We start from the raw sequence: 13,358 nt of genomic DNA, 5'->3' as shown, positions 1-13,358 counted from the left end.
CTTAGGCCTGACAGATGTTGCGTCCCCTCTGAGCAACCAGAACCTCCATCACCATCGTCACCTCAAACGAAACCACTGCTGTGCGGGCCATGGGAGCATGGCTGATTCGCTGCGATTATTTTGGCATGCACCATGTCCTTAAAAAGCTGGTGGACCAGACGACACTTTACCTCTCTTTTTCTTTTTCTTATCTCCATGCAACACGCAGCTCTACGTGCTGTTGTCGGTACACTGAACATGCACCAGGTGGTATTGCTCCAGGTTTGTCTGGTGTAAGTAAGCATGTGTTGCAATGAATTGACCTGTTTAATTAGAAGTGACGTCGCAATTTTATTCTAGCACTAATTTAGCTCTTGGCTAGTTTATGCAACGTTTTCTGCTGAAAATATGTAATAAAAGCTATTTGAATATGCATTCTCCATAAATAGTCATTCTCATCTTGATGTTTTTAGTCTTGAGGGGAAAATTGCATCTTTTCACTTTAGCACTGTCCTCAAATAACAGTCTGTCTTTCTTTGCATAACAAAAAGACCAAAGCAAGTTTGGAAAGATTCAGAATCTTGAAATGTGACAATGATTTTTCATTGCGTCACTAATAATAACACGTTTAGAGCTTTTCATGTCTCTGTTTCAACGACGGATGTTTGTCCTGGACTGAAGCTGCTGCATGAAAGACAAATTCTATTCATATATCTTTAAAGGCCTCCACATAAATCATATTTATGAGCAGCATGAGGCCATCAAGCTTTAACCTACATTGCAAAGACACAATCAAGGCTTCATACACAAGTGTTTCCCACCGAGAGCTTTAAGTGCTGCATTTTCAAACAGCTCAGTTTATTCTTATTTTAAATCCATTTATTCTGGGAAACACTTCATTAAGTATGATTGTTTGTTACCATCTGAAGTTAAAAGTATGTACAGGAATTACAAATGAATAAAATAACTCGGGTAATAAAAGCATTTGTCTGTAAATCTGTGGAGCTGAACAAACCTGTCAACATCAGCGAGTACACAGCACTCACATTTTGATCTCTCTCCTTCAGCGTTTCTGTCTCTGAGAGCGGCATGTTTAAAAAAAAAGCAGCATTTATTTAACTTAAAGCAGATATTTTATTTGAAGAAAAAACACATGATGCAACATTGTTGTCCTATTTCGCCGTTCTGAGCGTGACTGTAAGAGAATACAAGACAAACTGGGAAGAGCAGAGCTTTTAGCTTCAGTTAACCCTATTTAACCTTAACATATAACAGTCTTTGAGTCTGCTCAGGATTGTTTTCCTGCCGCATCCTTTTAATGTTCAACACAGAGTAAAAAAATTCTTGTATTTCACGAGTGATTCAGAGGCAATGATGCACGCATGTTCCAGTGTAATTATATCTTATTAAATAGTGTCAATGCTCACTGACAGAGCTGGAAGAAGTTATTGCTAATGCAAAATCAACTTTTCTGCTCCTGCTGCTTCACATTAAAAGCACTCAACTGGCAAAACACAAGCTGGCTGCTATTGTGAAGACATAACGGGAGACAATGCACACCTCTCATCAAAAATGCACCAACAAAACCACTTTTCTCATCATCAAATCATCTTTAATATTTGACTTTAACATTAAATACACTTAGCTGTAACACTTGGAAAATAAAGCACCAAGTCCTGGTTTCCTTATTACTGCAATATAACTACAAAAAAGCTACAAATTAAAGTTAACTGTTAATTTAATGTGTCAGGAAAGTGACACATCAATCGACCTGCTGATGGAAGTCAGGATGTCGACCCTGTGAGGTTAAAGTCATCAATGGCAATCAATCTAACCCCGATGCTATTAAAATTTGTTCTCACAACTTCTGCAAACTTCAGGTTTTTTTTTTAACACAGTCTGACAGCCTGACTGTTTCCAGACTCTCTTCTGCAACAGCACCTGAAGCCACCGCAACCCTGGAATAGACTGCTCCGCATCTGTGCTTCACAGCTTGATTTAGAAAGTAGCCGTGCCCCACTTATTCAGCACGTCCAGAATCAGAGAGCCATGAAAAAGGCTGTCTTGTAGCATCCAATGCCAAGAAAACAGCTTCAGCTCAGAACAAAGGAAAAGCAAAATAAAACAAACTTGACTTTTACTCGTTATTTTTCTTATTTTGTCTCATTTGGGTGCTTTTTCAAACATTCTCTACTTTTATTATTTGACTTGATTTGATGAAACCAGAAATCTCCTTAAAAAATTAAATTCATGCAATTCTTTGCTAACATGCTTCTCTTCATTTTGTGCATTCCACTTATGACTTCTGTAAAAATCCTGGTCTCGTGACACACTGCGCGCATTTCAACACTCCATTCAACAAAAGTGACACATTAAACATTTGTTATTCCTCCAGGAACTTAATCCCATCATTGAACTACGTGGCTGACAGAAGCCGCCCTACACATTTCTATTCCAGCTATAAAATCTGTAAGCTGATGATGTGCGTTTGGGTATTTCACTAACGATGGTAAAGGAGTGAAAAAATGTTTTTTTTACTTTTCCTTCCTCACTGCTGCTGCACAGAAATGCATCAATGTCATAAAATGCTAAGTATTCATGTATGAAAGCGTTTGCATGATGATGCAAGTCTCGGGACATTTTTCGTGTGGATTCTGTTTGTCTTCCTGTGAAACATTTCTCTTTTTGTTATTGTTGCCATTGTTATTTTGAGGACACTTCGAGGACATGAAATATTTAAGTTCACTTTTAAGCCTTGAACTTATACAGAAAAGCGAGACAATGAACAGAAGTCTTTGAAGCCTGACTGTGGGAGAGAGGTCTCTTCTGAGGTGAATTCATATTCCACCCACCTGCCTATTGTTGCCTTCACAGCTCCACAATGGCCATACTTGTTTGGAATACTGCACATACAAACACAGGCATGCACTCCCACAAATGGGTGAGCATTCAAGGCCTTTGTCACGAGAGAACATTTGAGCCCTGTGACTTTTCTTTTACTCGGTACATTGATGAAAAAGAGTCATTATGTATTCCTTAAAGAGAAGGCTGAGCCTGAGAGGAAAGCAGCTCAGACTGACTCTGCTGTCACTCAAATGCTTCCCCTGGAAAAATCCCTTTTGTTTTCAAACCATTAGAGGCAATAGCCATTTGTATGACTGCAATCTGTGTGCTTTTTTTTTTTTTGTTAACCAGCACTCACCATCCCAGCCATTTACTGTAATAATGTGCTCTCACACAAAATCTCCGGCTAAAACCCCAAATTACTTCCCCTAATGTGTACTCGAGCTCTGTTCTTTCATGTACAGCCTCAGTATGAAGCCACAATATGAAAATTGATGTAATTGCTGTGTTGTCAGTCTGTTTTCTCCATAAGTGACCCCCGGGCCATGCCTCTGTTTATTTATTTTTTTGCTCTGTCATGTTTTTTCCCTGTACTCCCATCGCCACTCTTCCATGCTCACTTGCTCCCTGTCAGTTTATGTGCTGTCTCTTTCCCCCCTGCTCCCTTTCTTTCCTTCGCTCCCTGTGCAGTTTCTCTCTGTCCCTCTCCACTGCTTTACTCCCACTATCCCCCACAGCCACACAGGCCTGATTTACTTCCACTACTTGATGAAGAGAGGGGCTTTTGTCTGCCACCAGAAGTAGTCACATGGTGCTGTGCCCGGGGTGACTGACGAACCTGCAGTCTCTACTGCTTCCCTACTTTCCAAGTATGTGGAAACAGCAACAATGGAGGAAAAAACAGTTTGAGTCTGGAGTGCTTTATAGAGAAAGTTGCTTCTTCTCTGGTTCCACTCTTTTTTTTATTTAATGTTAGCGACGCTAGCAGTAGATAACAATGTCAGTCTATCCTGCTATATGTCAGCCTAATGCTACCATCAGGATGAAGTATTACAACAAATATTGAATCGACTGCAATTAGATTTGGTTCAGACATATTATCTAAGCAAGATAAATGCTCTCTTGTATCAGCTCATGACAGGATAATTGCCCTATTTCACAATGACATCATGAATACTGTCTTGTGTCTTATCTGAATAAAATGAAAATGGTATCCAGGACAGTGATGTCCAGGATCTGATGTGAGAAATGAAAGAAACTGCCAAAGCTGCAGTTCCTCTGCTGTCCACTTGAGGCTGGATCCAAAGCCTCAAGTGAGCATCCTACAAGCCAATTCTAAATGCAGACTTGTAGATTTGACTGACAAAAGGAAACCTACCATTCATGTTGCTAATGTGCTGCAAAAGTGACTGACTACTCGCCCCACATCAATTACATCTTACACATTAACTGTATTTCAGGATATCTCAAATCAGTAGCATTGCCCCGGGGCGAGCAAGGCAGTTAGTGCTTGCCCAGTTTCATCTTAAAACATAAATTAAGACCAAATCTCTCTCCTTACGTCTCAAACAGTGTTCAGTCCAGTAAGTTTTTCTCATCGTCTATCAGTGCCAACTGTGGTCCCAGTTTGCATGAAGGAGGTTTGACTCTCAGTCCAATTCCACTTAAGTATGTGTTCATTTCATTGGTGTGTCTGTGGCCCATTTAACAAAAGTTTGAGCTGGGCTAACTTAGAGGCCAGCAGGTCTTTTTCCTGGTACTCTGTGCATTGTGGATAAACCTCCAGTGTTATGAGAAACTAACAGGAAATTAACATGCTAGAAAAGTTGCTACTGGCTCTGCTTTCACTGCTCTGAGATCAGTTACCATCTGCACATTTGCATAGCATAGCATAAGCAAGTACTCAAGCACTTTGGGATTTATCAACAGAAGTCTCAGTTGCGAACCGTGCTGGCCACCATGTGTGATATAAGAAACTTTTAATAACCCACTAGATTATGATTTTCTTGGAAAGAATATTTTTTGGGTTCGAATCCACCGGGGCCTTTCTGCGTGGAGATTACATTTTCTCCACATGTGCAAGTGGGTTCTCTCTGGGTACTCCAGCTTCCTTCAACAGTCCAAAGACATCTAGTTCTTAATTGTACATACATGTGTATGTTTTTGAATAGTAGTTTGTCTCTCTGTGTTATCCCTGCATCAAGTCAGTGACCTGTCCTGCCTACAGTAGCTAGGACAAGTTCCAATCCCCCCATGACCCTCAGTTGGATAAGTGAGCAAACACACAGCAGAACAAACAGTTTATGTGGAATCCAGTTTGAATCACTGATTGTTCCCACAGAAATGCAGTGTAAAACTCTCCTTCTTCTTTGTTCCCGATTAACAATTATGTTGGAAAATCTTCATTTCCTGATTAAAAACTTATAGATATGCTCTATAAATGTGTAATGTAGTCTCCTTATTTCAAGGAGAATAAAGCACCCAGTGATGTCCAACACCCATTGCTTGGGCTAAAGAGTGTCTATGCAATCTGAATCTATAAAATCTGTAGTCTTAAGCCATTCACTTATGAATTCTATGTTACATTATTGACAGATAAAAAGTGAATTTGATGTGTTTTGCTAGCCTCAGCTTGCCTAACATTATCAATGAGCGCAATGAGCATACTGCTCTCAAATTCTACTTTACATCTTGCAGATGACACAAAGCCTAGTTTACCAAGTCATTTTTCCTCTGCTCAACATTACTAGTATGTTTTGCATGTAATAAACTCTCTATAGACTGACAAGGACGCTTTCAGTAGCATTTTTATTTTACATGTCATATTTTGGCAATATAGTGATACTATGGATGTGTGAGAGAAAAAAGCGTAAGTGTGAGACAAAGAATATATGAATGCGTAACTTTGTGTGAAAGAGCTTATTTAGGCTCATGTTTGTGTATATCTGGCACGTGATGGTTTGTATGGCTGACTGACATTTTGGCTATGTGGTAGAAAGTGTGTCGCAATGCGTGTGTGACATTAGCAACATGTCAAGTTATTTGCTGGCCTTCATCTGTTTTCTGCTCTGTTAAACTGATGATTGCTGGTTTCTGTGGACTGAAATGTTTCTGTGATGTCTCTCTGTCTCTCTGCATCATTAGAGACATCTTCTTTGGGTTTGCCCAGATCCCATCACTCTACAAGCAATAAAACAGAAGATAGCCTTGCTAATACGAACATTTCTACCCCAGTCTGCCACTCATTTTGATGCAAATAAGAGGCATGTCATAAAGACTCCATAGTTGGCCAAATATGTATCGTAAAAGCATGAATAATACAAACATGCAAGAAGAAGAGATTTTACAGCTTACTTAAACCAAGTCCCAAACAGACATCCTTAGAATGGGGAACTTAAAACGGTAATCACTAGTCTAGTGTTGTTGTTACACTAACATTTAGATGGATGTGACAAATAAAGACGAGAGGAAAAAAATGGATATTTAGGGTCTGGCAAAAATGTGTGGATTAATTATGGTGTTTCATAAACCCAAAATAGCCATGGACAAAACAAAATTTAAAACATAGAAATACACAAACACACAATCAGAGATGCCCAGAACCCTAATGGACCAAAGCCATAATGGAACCTGGCAAAATTGACCCAAATGGACCTGAGCACAGAAAAGTGGTTAACTCTGACCATTTGCTGATGTGCTGCCTCTAATGTATTTTAAGCCTGTATAGAGAGCTTGCCTCAGCAACCCCATCCAACCCTAAACCAGCTGAGAAAACCTATGATTTATATCCAAGCAGCTCCCAATGATTAGGCTGAAAACATCCACGTTCAGCTTCAGTTCATCATCTACGTTTAAAGGGATAAAGCAACTCAGCTCTTTATAGGAAAAACTAGGCCCATCCAATGTATTTGACTTGGTTGACTTTATTGAAAAAAACTATTAAAACGCATAGGGCTGCAAGGACAAATAATTTGCTTTTGCCAGAAGGCAATGCAACAGTTCTGGCAAAGGGCTTTTAATTTGAGGTACTATATACTGCTTATGCCTGATTGATAACTTCCCATCATGTATTTTGTCATCAGATGAAAGCTAAAATTTCTCCTTATTCCTGGACCACATTTTCTTTTTCCTGTTTTTGTGTCTTTCATTGATTAAGTATTGTGGTCAGTAAGAATTTCCTGTTTTGCTGTGATTATCAGTATTGATTGAATTTTGCAGATATAGAGGGGTAGACAGATGACATCTAGTCAAACGGTATCATTGGAAATTTCCAGCATCTCTGAAGCAGAAAGAAAAATGGGAAAGCCAATTATCACATTTACTCTACGATGATGAGTTTCTACACCGATCGTTTAAAAGTGTAAGGTTGCAAAAACTGTCTGTAAATGCTGTCATTTCTCATATTGACCTATATAACACGAAGACAAGTCGAGATACGGACTGTGGGATGTAGGGATCTTAGGACAGAATATCATAAACTTGTTTTTCTGGAGCATCACTAGATCAACAGGAAGTCATAGCCTGAAGATATTTTGATAAAAGTCATAAGCTGCAATTCTCAGACTCTGATTTCTAAGATTTTCGGTTCTTTTGTTGCCACTGTAGACCAACCTGTAGATGACAGTGGATTTTAGAATGAAAGGTTGGGCTTTTTACATGCTAACATGTGCCAGGTCAATGGTGAGGCGTCTAGGGTTAGTATTGAGGTTGCTTTTTGCAACATGTTCTCAGAAACTAGATGCTGAATTATTTTTGGGGGATTCGGAGTATTTATGTTGTAAGGGTTTTATTTGAGTGTCCAAAACAGGAGAATATCCTCACCAGTGGTAATTCTGGTGAAGGAGTTTTCATATACAGTATAAAGAGATCTTGTCTGGTGGAGCAGGGGTCATATCCTGCAGATTGTCTCCAGACTCCCCAGGTTTGTGTGTTAACAAAGACAGACTGATCTGTAGTTGTTTTCCTAAGCGCTATACAAATGCAGGCCATTTACCATTTACCATTTCCTCAAAAATTTCTCACTAAATTATGCTGTAGAAAATCCCACGGTCAGAGAAAGTCTCTTAATGTTTTGCTGACGATAACAGAAGGACATTCAAGCCTTTCTGCTGAGTCCTGGATGTCTCTCTCCGTGTTCAGGTTCATCATCTCATCATCTGGTTCAGCACCTTTAACAGACCTCAGGGGCGTAACAGTCACTGCCCAACAACCTATATCATATGGCCAGCATCTGAAATGAATTGGGGCTGCATTCCCTTTTCATAATTAGATGGTAATTAACTGAAAAACTTTGTGATTAGAGTTGTGTAAAGGGAGTCATGTAAAGCGACTGTGAACACAGACAGGTGGTTAATACCATCAAATGACCCAAACCAAAGGAAGGGCAGGGGCACTGATTGAAGGGGTTGTCTGACTTCTAATTGATTTATATCCATGTAGAACTGGGAGAGATTGTTCCTTTCTGTCAGCTAACTGTCATTTTGGTTTGAACTTGTTAATAAATGAGTGAGTTCAGTGCTTCTTACTGAGACTGTAGGCAGCGACAGAGAAGAGACATCAAACCGAGACCAGTGAGTCAGACCACATCAATATGTCTGCATGCATTCAATACTGCATACTGTGTGACTGGCATGCCAACCGTGAGGAGCAAACAAAAGTAACTCATACAGTCAAGACAATTTTTAAAATAGGATACAGAAGAAATGACAAAAGAGGACCATTACCTTTCTCTTGTTGTTGGGGCTCACGTACAAATAACTGAGTATTGTCTTTGCTCCTACTTTGTCATTCAGCTTCTGGTACGTTGCTCCGTAGTCTGTTGACCTGAAATTTAATCAGAAAGGTCTGATGAACACTTGGTGAATTACTTGCTGCAATTAAAAGACTCCTCTTGAGAATTCAGTGTTGGAGGGGAAAGAGCACAGACTTGATTAAGTCCCTTTTGTGCTCATGGCAACATGAACCCCAGCAGGACTATTACGGTCACTGCTGCTGTATTTATAATCCAGGCATGGATTGCAGCATTAATAACCTGATGTAGACATACTTGAGTAAATGCAGACACATGTTATCAGTGAACTCATACTGTACCACCCAAGAGCTGACCACTGCTCCTGGTCATTTTGAAGATAGAAAAATGAACTGGATTATTTTTAACTGTCTTTTTCAATAATTAAAGCAAAATATGCACATTTTTATTTAAATCATTTGTCAAGGGTCAATATAATATATCCACCTATCAAACCCCATAAAACCCAGAACCACATGCCTGCAGACCAGTCAGCAACCACGGATCACTAGGACAAACAAGTATTTTTCAGCAGGTTGCAGGTAGCTGCTGGAAATCACTATGCCTAGAGACTGGTCAGTGATAACCACTGGTCACTAAGAAAGAATGAGACCATTTCCTGACCAGTAGTTGTTGGAAGTAGTTTCTTCTTGTTGGTAGGTGAAACTGGTTGCAAAGAGGTATACAGTGCTTCACCAATAACCGTCTTACGAATGCACTGGTGGCCTGCAGATTGCTGTAGTTGATGCAGTTTCCCGTACTTTGTTTGAAGATGGTGTCATTTCTGCCAACTACTTACTAAGTTAAACCATGAGGAGTGTGACACAAACTGAACACAGATACAGTTCAAAATCAAATTCAAATTTTATTTGTCACACACAACCATACACAGTATGACATGGAGGTGAAATGCTTGTAGCTGTACAATGCCCGACCATTAAATGACAGAAAAAAAGTTTTACAATATTTACAATTTACAGGTTACTACAAAAATTTACAAATTAACTTGGGAATTTACAGTAAAGAATGTGCAAATAGCATAAGAGATTATAAAGATTATAAATTATAGGATTATAGGAAATGTGTGGTGATGCGTGTGGTGACGTGTGTGAGAGTCCAGTCTTATAGTGGCGTGTGTGGGAGACTCCAGTCCTACACCTGGTTCAGGGCCCGAATAGCCTGGGGGAAGAAGCTCCTCCTCATTCTCTCTGTTTTGGCCTTAAGGGAGCGGAAGTGTTCACCTTCAAAGCAAAAGTTGTGTCTTTTGAAACATGTTGGTTTCAGCTGTAAGGCCAAACTTTCACTCTGCAACATTCAACATTTCCGGTTTCCATCACACAAGTTTCACACGAGTTAGCAAGTGTTTGCTGACAAGTCGCCATCTTCCATGCAAACTACAGTTTACATCAGCAGTCTGCAAGCAACCAAAGTAATTACAAGGAGGTTTATGGTGCAGCACTGTCCATGTTATTGATTTCACACATCCATCTAAGCGCATCCACTCGCCAGCTAGTCAGAGAATACACACTTTTCCCTACTGATGGTCGGTTGACCAAGGTATTGCTGACCAGTCTCTAGACCTGTGTAATGAAGTGGTGCAATGAAACAGTGTGAGTAAATGCATACTGAAACTGTTCACTGACATTCTTGATGTCTTTCACAAAATGTGTTTTAAAGTTTTAAGTATTTAAAAATGTCACGATTACATAAATATGCAGAAGGTGAGCTCTGCTTCACACAGAAACCTGTTATGAATATTCTTAGATGGCTGCAGCAACATTATACAAAAATCCGACATCGGAAAAACAAACAGACACACTGTAAATGTTCTTTCATGAATCTATGAATATCATTTAAATATACAGTTTTTCACTTTTAAACTTTACTGATCATGACTGTAATACACAATATCTTTGCCTGCCATACTGCAAAAAGACACAGTACAGGGAGTTTTTTTTATGATATTCATGTAGAAATGTAAACAATGTATATACAACTGTGCATGGGGATCTGAAAGCTATAAAGCAGCCAGCTGAAGACAAAAGCAACAAAGGGAACATGACAATGAGCAGGAAAACTGAAAGACTGGAGAAATTTTAAAAAGACTGGATCAAGATAAAAGCTACATTTTTAAAATTTGTGCATCAGAAAGCGAGAATGTAAAACAATGCTTTGCTAAAGGCTAGAGAGTGTCTTCATAAAGCCTTTATGGAATGTTTTCTATGCAGTTTAAATATATTTTATTCTCTTTTAACTACTTCCATGGATGTATTACATATACCGTACAACAGACGAGGCCGCACTACACTTCAAACTTTAGCCCTGCTTACGTCCTTTTACTTTCGGCATCACACTTCCAAAAAAATTCCATTATATACTAAAAAAATCATAAACACACACTGTTATAGGAGCTTGCAAAGACGTTTCACCTCTCATCCGAGAAGCTTCTTCAGTTCTAAGGTCAAATGGTGGAGAGTCCCAGATTTAAACCTAGTGGGAGTTTCCCCCCACAGAGAGACAAAAGGACCCCCTGATGATCCTCTAATCGCCTGACCCAAGGTGTGAAACCGGGTGTGGGTCCCAATCAGCCAGAGTTTCGGGTGAGCTCATTGGGACCCACACCCTGTTTCACACCTTGGCCTCCCAAGATTACTGCTACAGTAGCAAATGAAAACTCAGAAGAAAAACATACACGCCACGATGCAGACGCATAGAAGTTGTTTTCTCTCATGCATGAGCTTCAGTCTGCAATTATCCGCGTACTTGACGATAATATTTATATCCAACAGCCATCGACTGCACTTCGCCCTTAGATGTTTTTTTTACCACTGCGCTCTGAGAGTCATACCAGGAAGATGGCTTTAGAACTCACTGCGACTTGGCTCTTTCTGTCACTCTGCACCGTGTAGTATACTGTATAAGTATACAACACTTCAGTGCAGTGCATCTCTAATGAAGTACAGACAAACCTGCTGGCCCAGGAGTGCTTTATTCAAGAGGAAAGGGAAGTGCAAAAAAGCCCGGAAAGTCATGACATGAGTGAAATCTATCAGTAATTAGAAAGCAATCCTGACACTCGGTCCGGCCAATCACATGACCTGAATCCATCCGAAAATCTAGAAAGGACCAAAACTCAGAGTCCATAGAAGGGTTTTTGTTTCGCATTATTACATGTAGCTTAATTTATGGACATCTCTTTGCACGTGTGGATTGGCTGGGTCGTTGCTGATATCTGATGGGAATTTAATGTCAAGAGCACCTTTAGAAATATATTTACTTTGAAAACTGGCGACACGTTCAATGCTTATTTTACCTGGGTAATAATTTGAAATAAATTGCAAATTTTGGATGTGTGTAAGACAGTCACACTACAGTTTTGAGCGTTTAATTGGTTATTAATTCAGAATCCGGGGCACAAACCCTAACACCAGTTTTTCATTGATTTGTATCCTCCCGTTCTAATTTCTGTTGATGTATCCTGAAGTTCTTTCAAAACCTAGCATCTGGAGGTTTAGAGGTTTCCTTTTCAAACCCAACCTTTTTCCAGTTTCTTTGGTATAAATTTGCACTGATGTTGCATTTTCTTGGTTGCAGGTTGGTTGGTAGAGATATGAAACATTTTTCCAATTTCCCTGTATTCTTTCATCAGTTTGTGGAATAGTTCATACTCAGTACATTTAATCTATAGACTTGTGAACCTGATTCCTGTTTTAATCAGGAAAAAGATGATGGCAGAGATGTTCACGTTTGGAAACAGGAGGGTGTGAATCAGCGAGGCCCAACACAGAACGCATTTTTATACCTTTTTTCTAAAACTCTCTTTTGTGTTTTTCATTTCTTTATATTCTCTGCACTTCAATTATGTTTTAATTTGTTTTTTGTTAAACTATAGTTAGATTAACACAAAAAACATCTACTCGATTACATTTATACATTTAGAATTAGATGTTTGGAGCGATGCAATACTAGAAGTATTTGGTTATAAACATTCAAATTACCAAATAAAAACTAATCAACTAGGTTTAAGAAATATATTACTTGCTTGGGGTTACAAAATGATCATGGTTTGTGTTACAATAAACTTTCATTGTTCTTGGTTTCCAGGGAAACCAATAATAAGTCAAGAGCATAAATGCTGCACGTACAAAACATAATTCCAGTGAGCAGTTTCAAAGTTGTGATGTCAAAAAAGGTGCATTTGTGTAGACGTCCACAAAAATAGAACACATTTTTCTGACTATTTTACATTTTGATACAAGATCACGCTTAAACTTTTTAAATTTGATTTGAGTCTTTGTTGTGTTGCTGTACTGTTGCTACGATAAGGTAACACGAATGTATATGATACAATCCACAAGCATAAACTAAGATTCACATATATGTGCAGTGATTTGTGTGTAACTTTTGAGGATTCACAGGCTCATGCTCCAACCCACAAACGAAGCACTTTGATCACACGTATTTTACAAATGACTTTATCAATTAAAAATCATAAATAGTGATTATTTACGTTTAATTATTTAAGTCCAGCTTCACGAATCGGATATTTTTCTCCCTCAAAAGCTCTTCTGTGCATACAAAAGTCTAAAACTACACGCCAGGTGTGTGTGCACCAATCGCCTGATACGCAGAGACGACGTCGCATGTCCACGCAGGATTTTGACACAAATTTTCCCGCTGTGAGCTTCGTACAGATCAACAAATGTAAGCTGCTTTGAAATCCCAGTGTAAAACTGGGACATCTGGG

At 39.2% G+C, this 13,358-nt stretch overlaps 1 protein-coding gene across 3 annotated transcripts in view; it reads right to left on the bottom strand.

Annotated features, from left to right (window-relative positions):
• The window catches only part of sorcs1 (sortilin-related VPS10 domain containing receptor 1), a 213,371-nt gene that overhangs the window by 93,041 nt on the left and 106,972 nt on the right, over window positions 1-13,358 (bottom strand). For all 3 annotated transcript variants that reach the window (XM_085410921.1, XM_085410919.1, XM_085410920.1), the window contains exon 3: window positions 8,547-8,646. In XM_085410921.1, the coding sequence (XP_085267047.1) occupies window positions 8,547-8,646 (100 nt within the window). The remainder of the gene's footprint in view (window positions 1-8,546; window positions 8,647-13,358) is intronic.

This window comes from Rhamphochromis longiceps, linkage group LG6 (genome assembly GCF_057381845.1).
Source record: "Rhamphochromis longiceps isolate RC_006_pf linkage group LG6, R_longiceps_female_GT1.1, whole genome shotgun sequence".
NCBI lineage: Eukaryota > Metazoa > Chordata > Actinopteri > Cichliformes > Cichlidae > Rhamphochromis > Rhamphochromis longiceps.
This window is presented reverse-complemented; position numbering and strand designations above follow the sequence as displayed.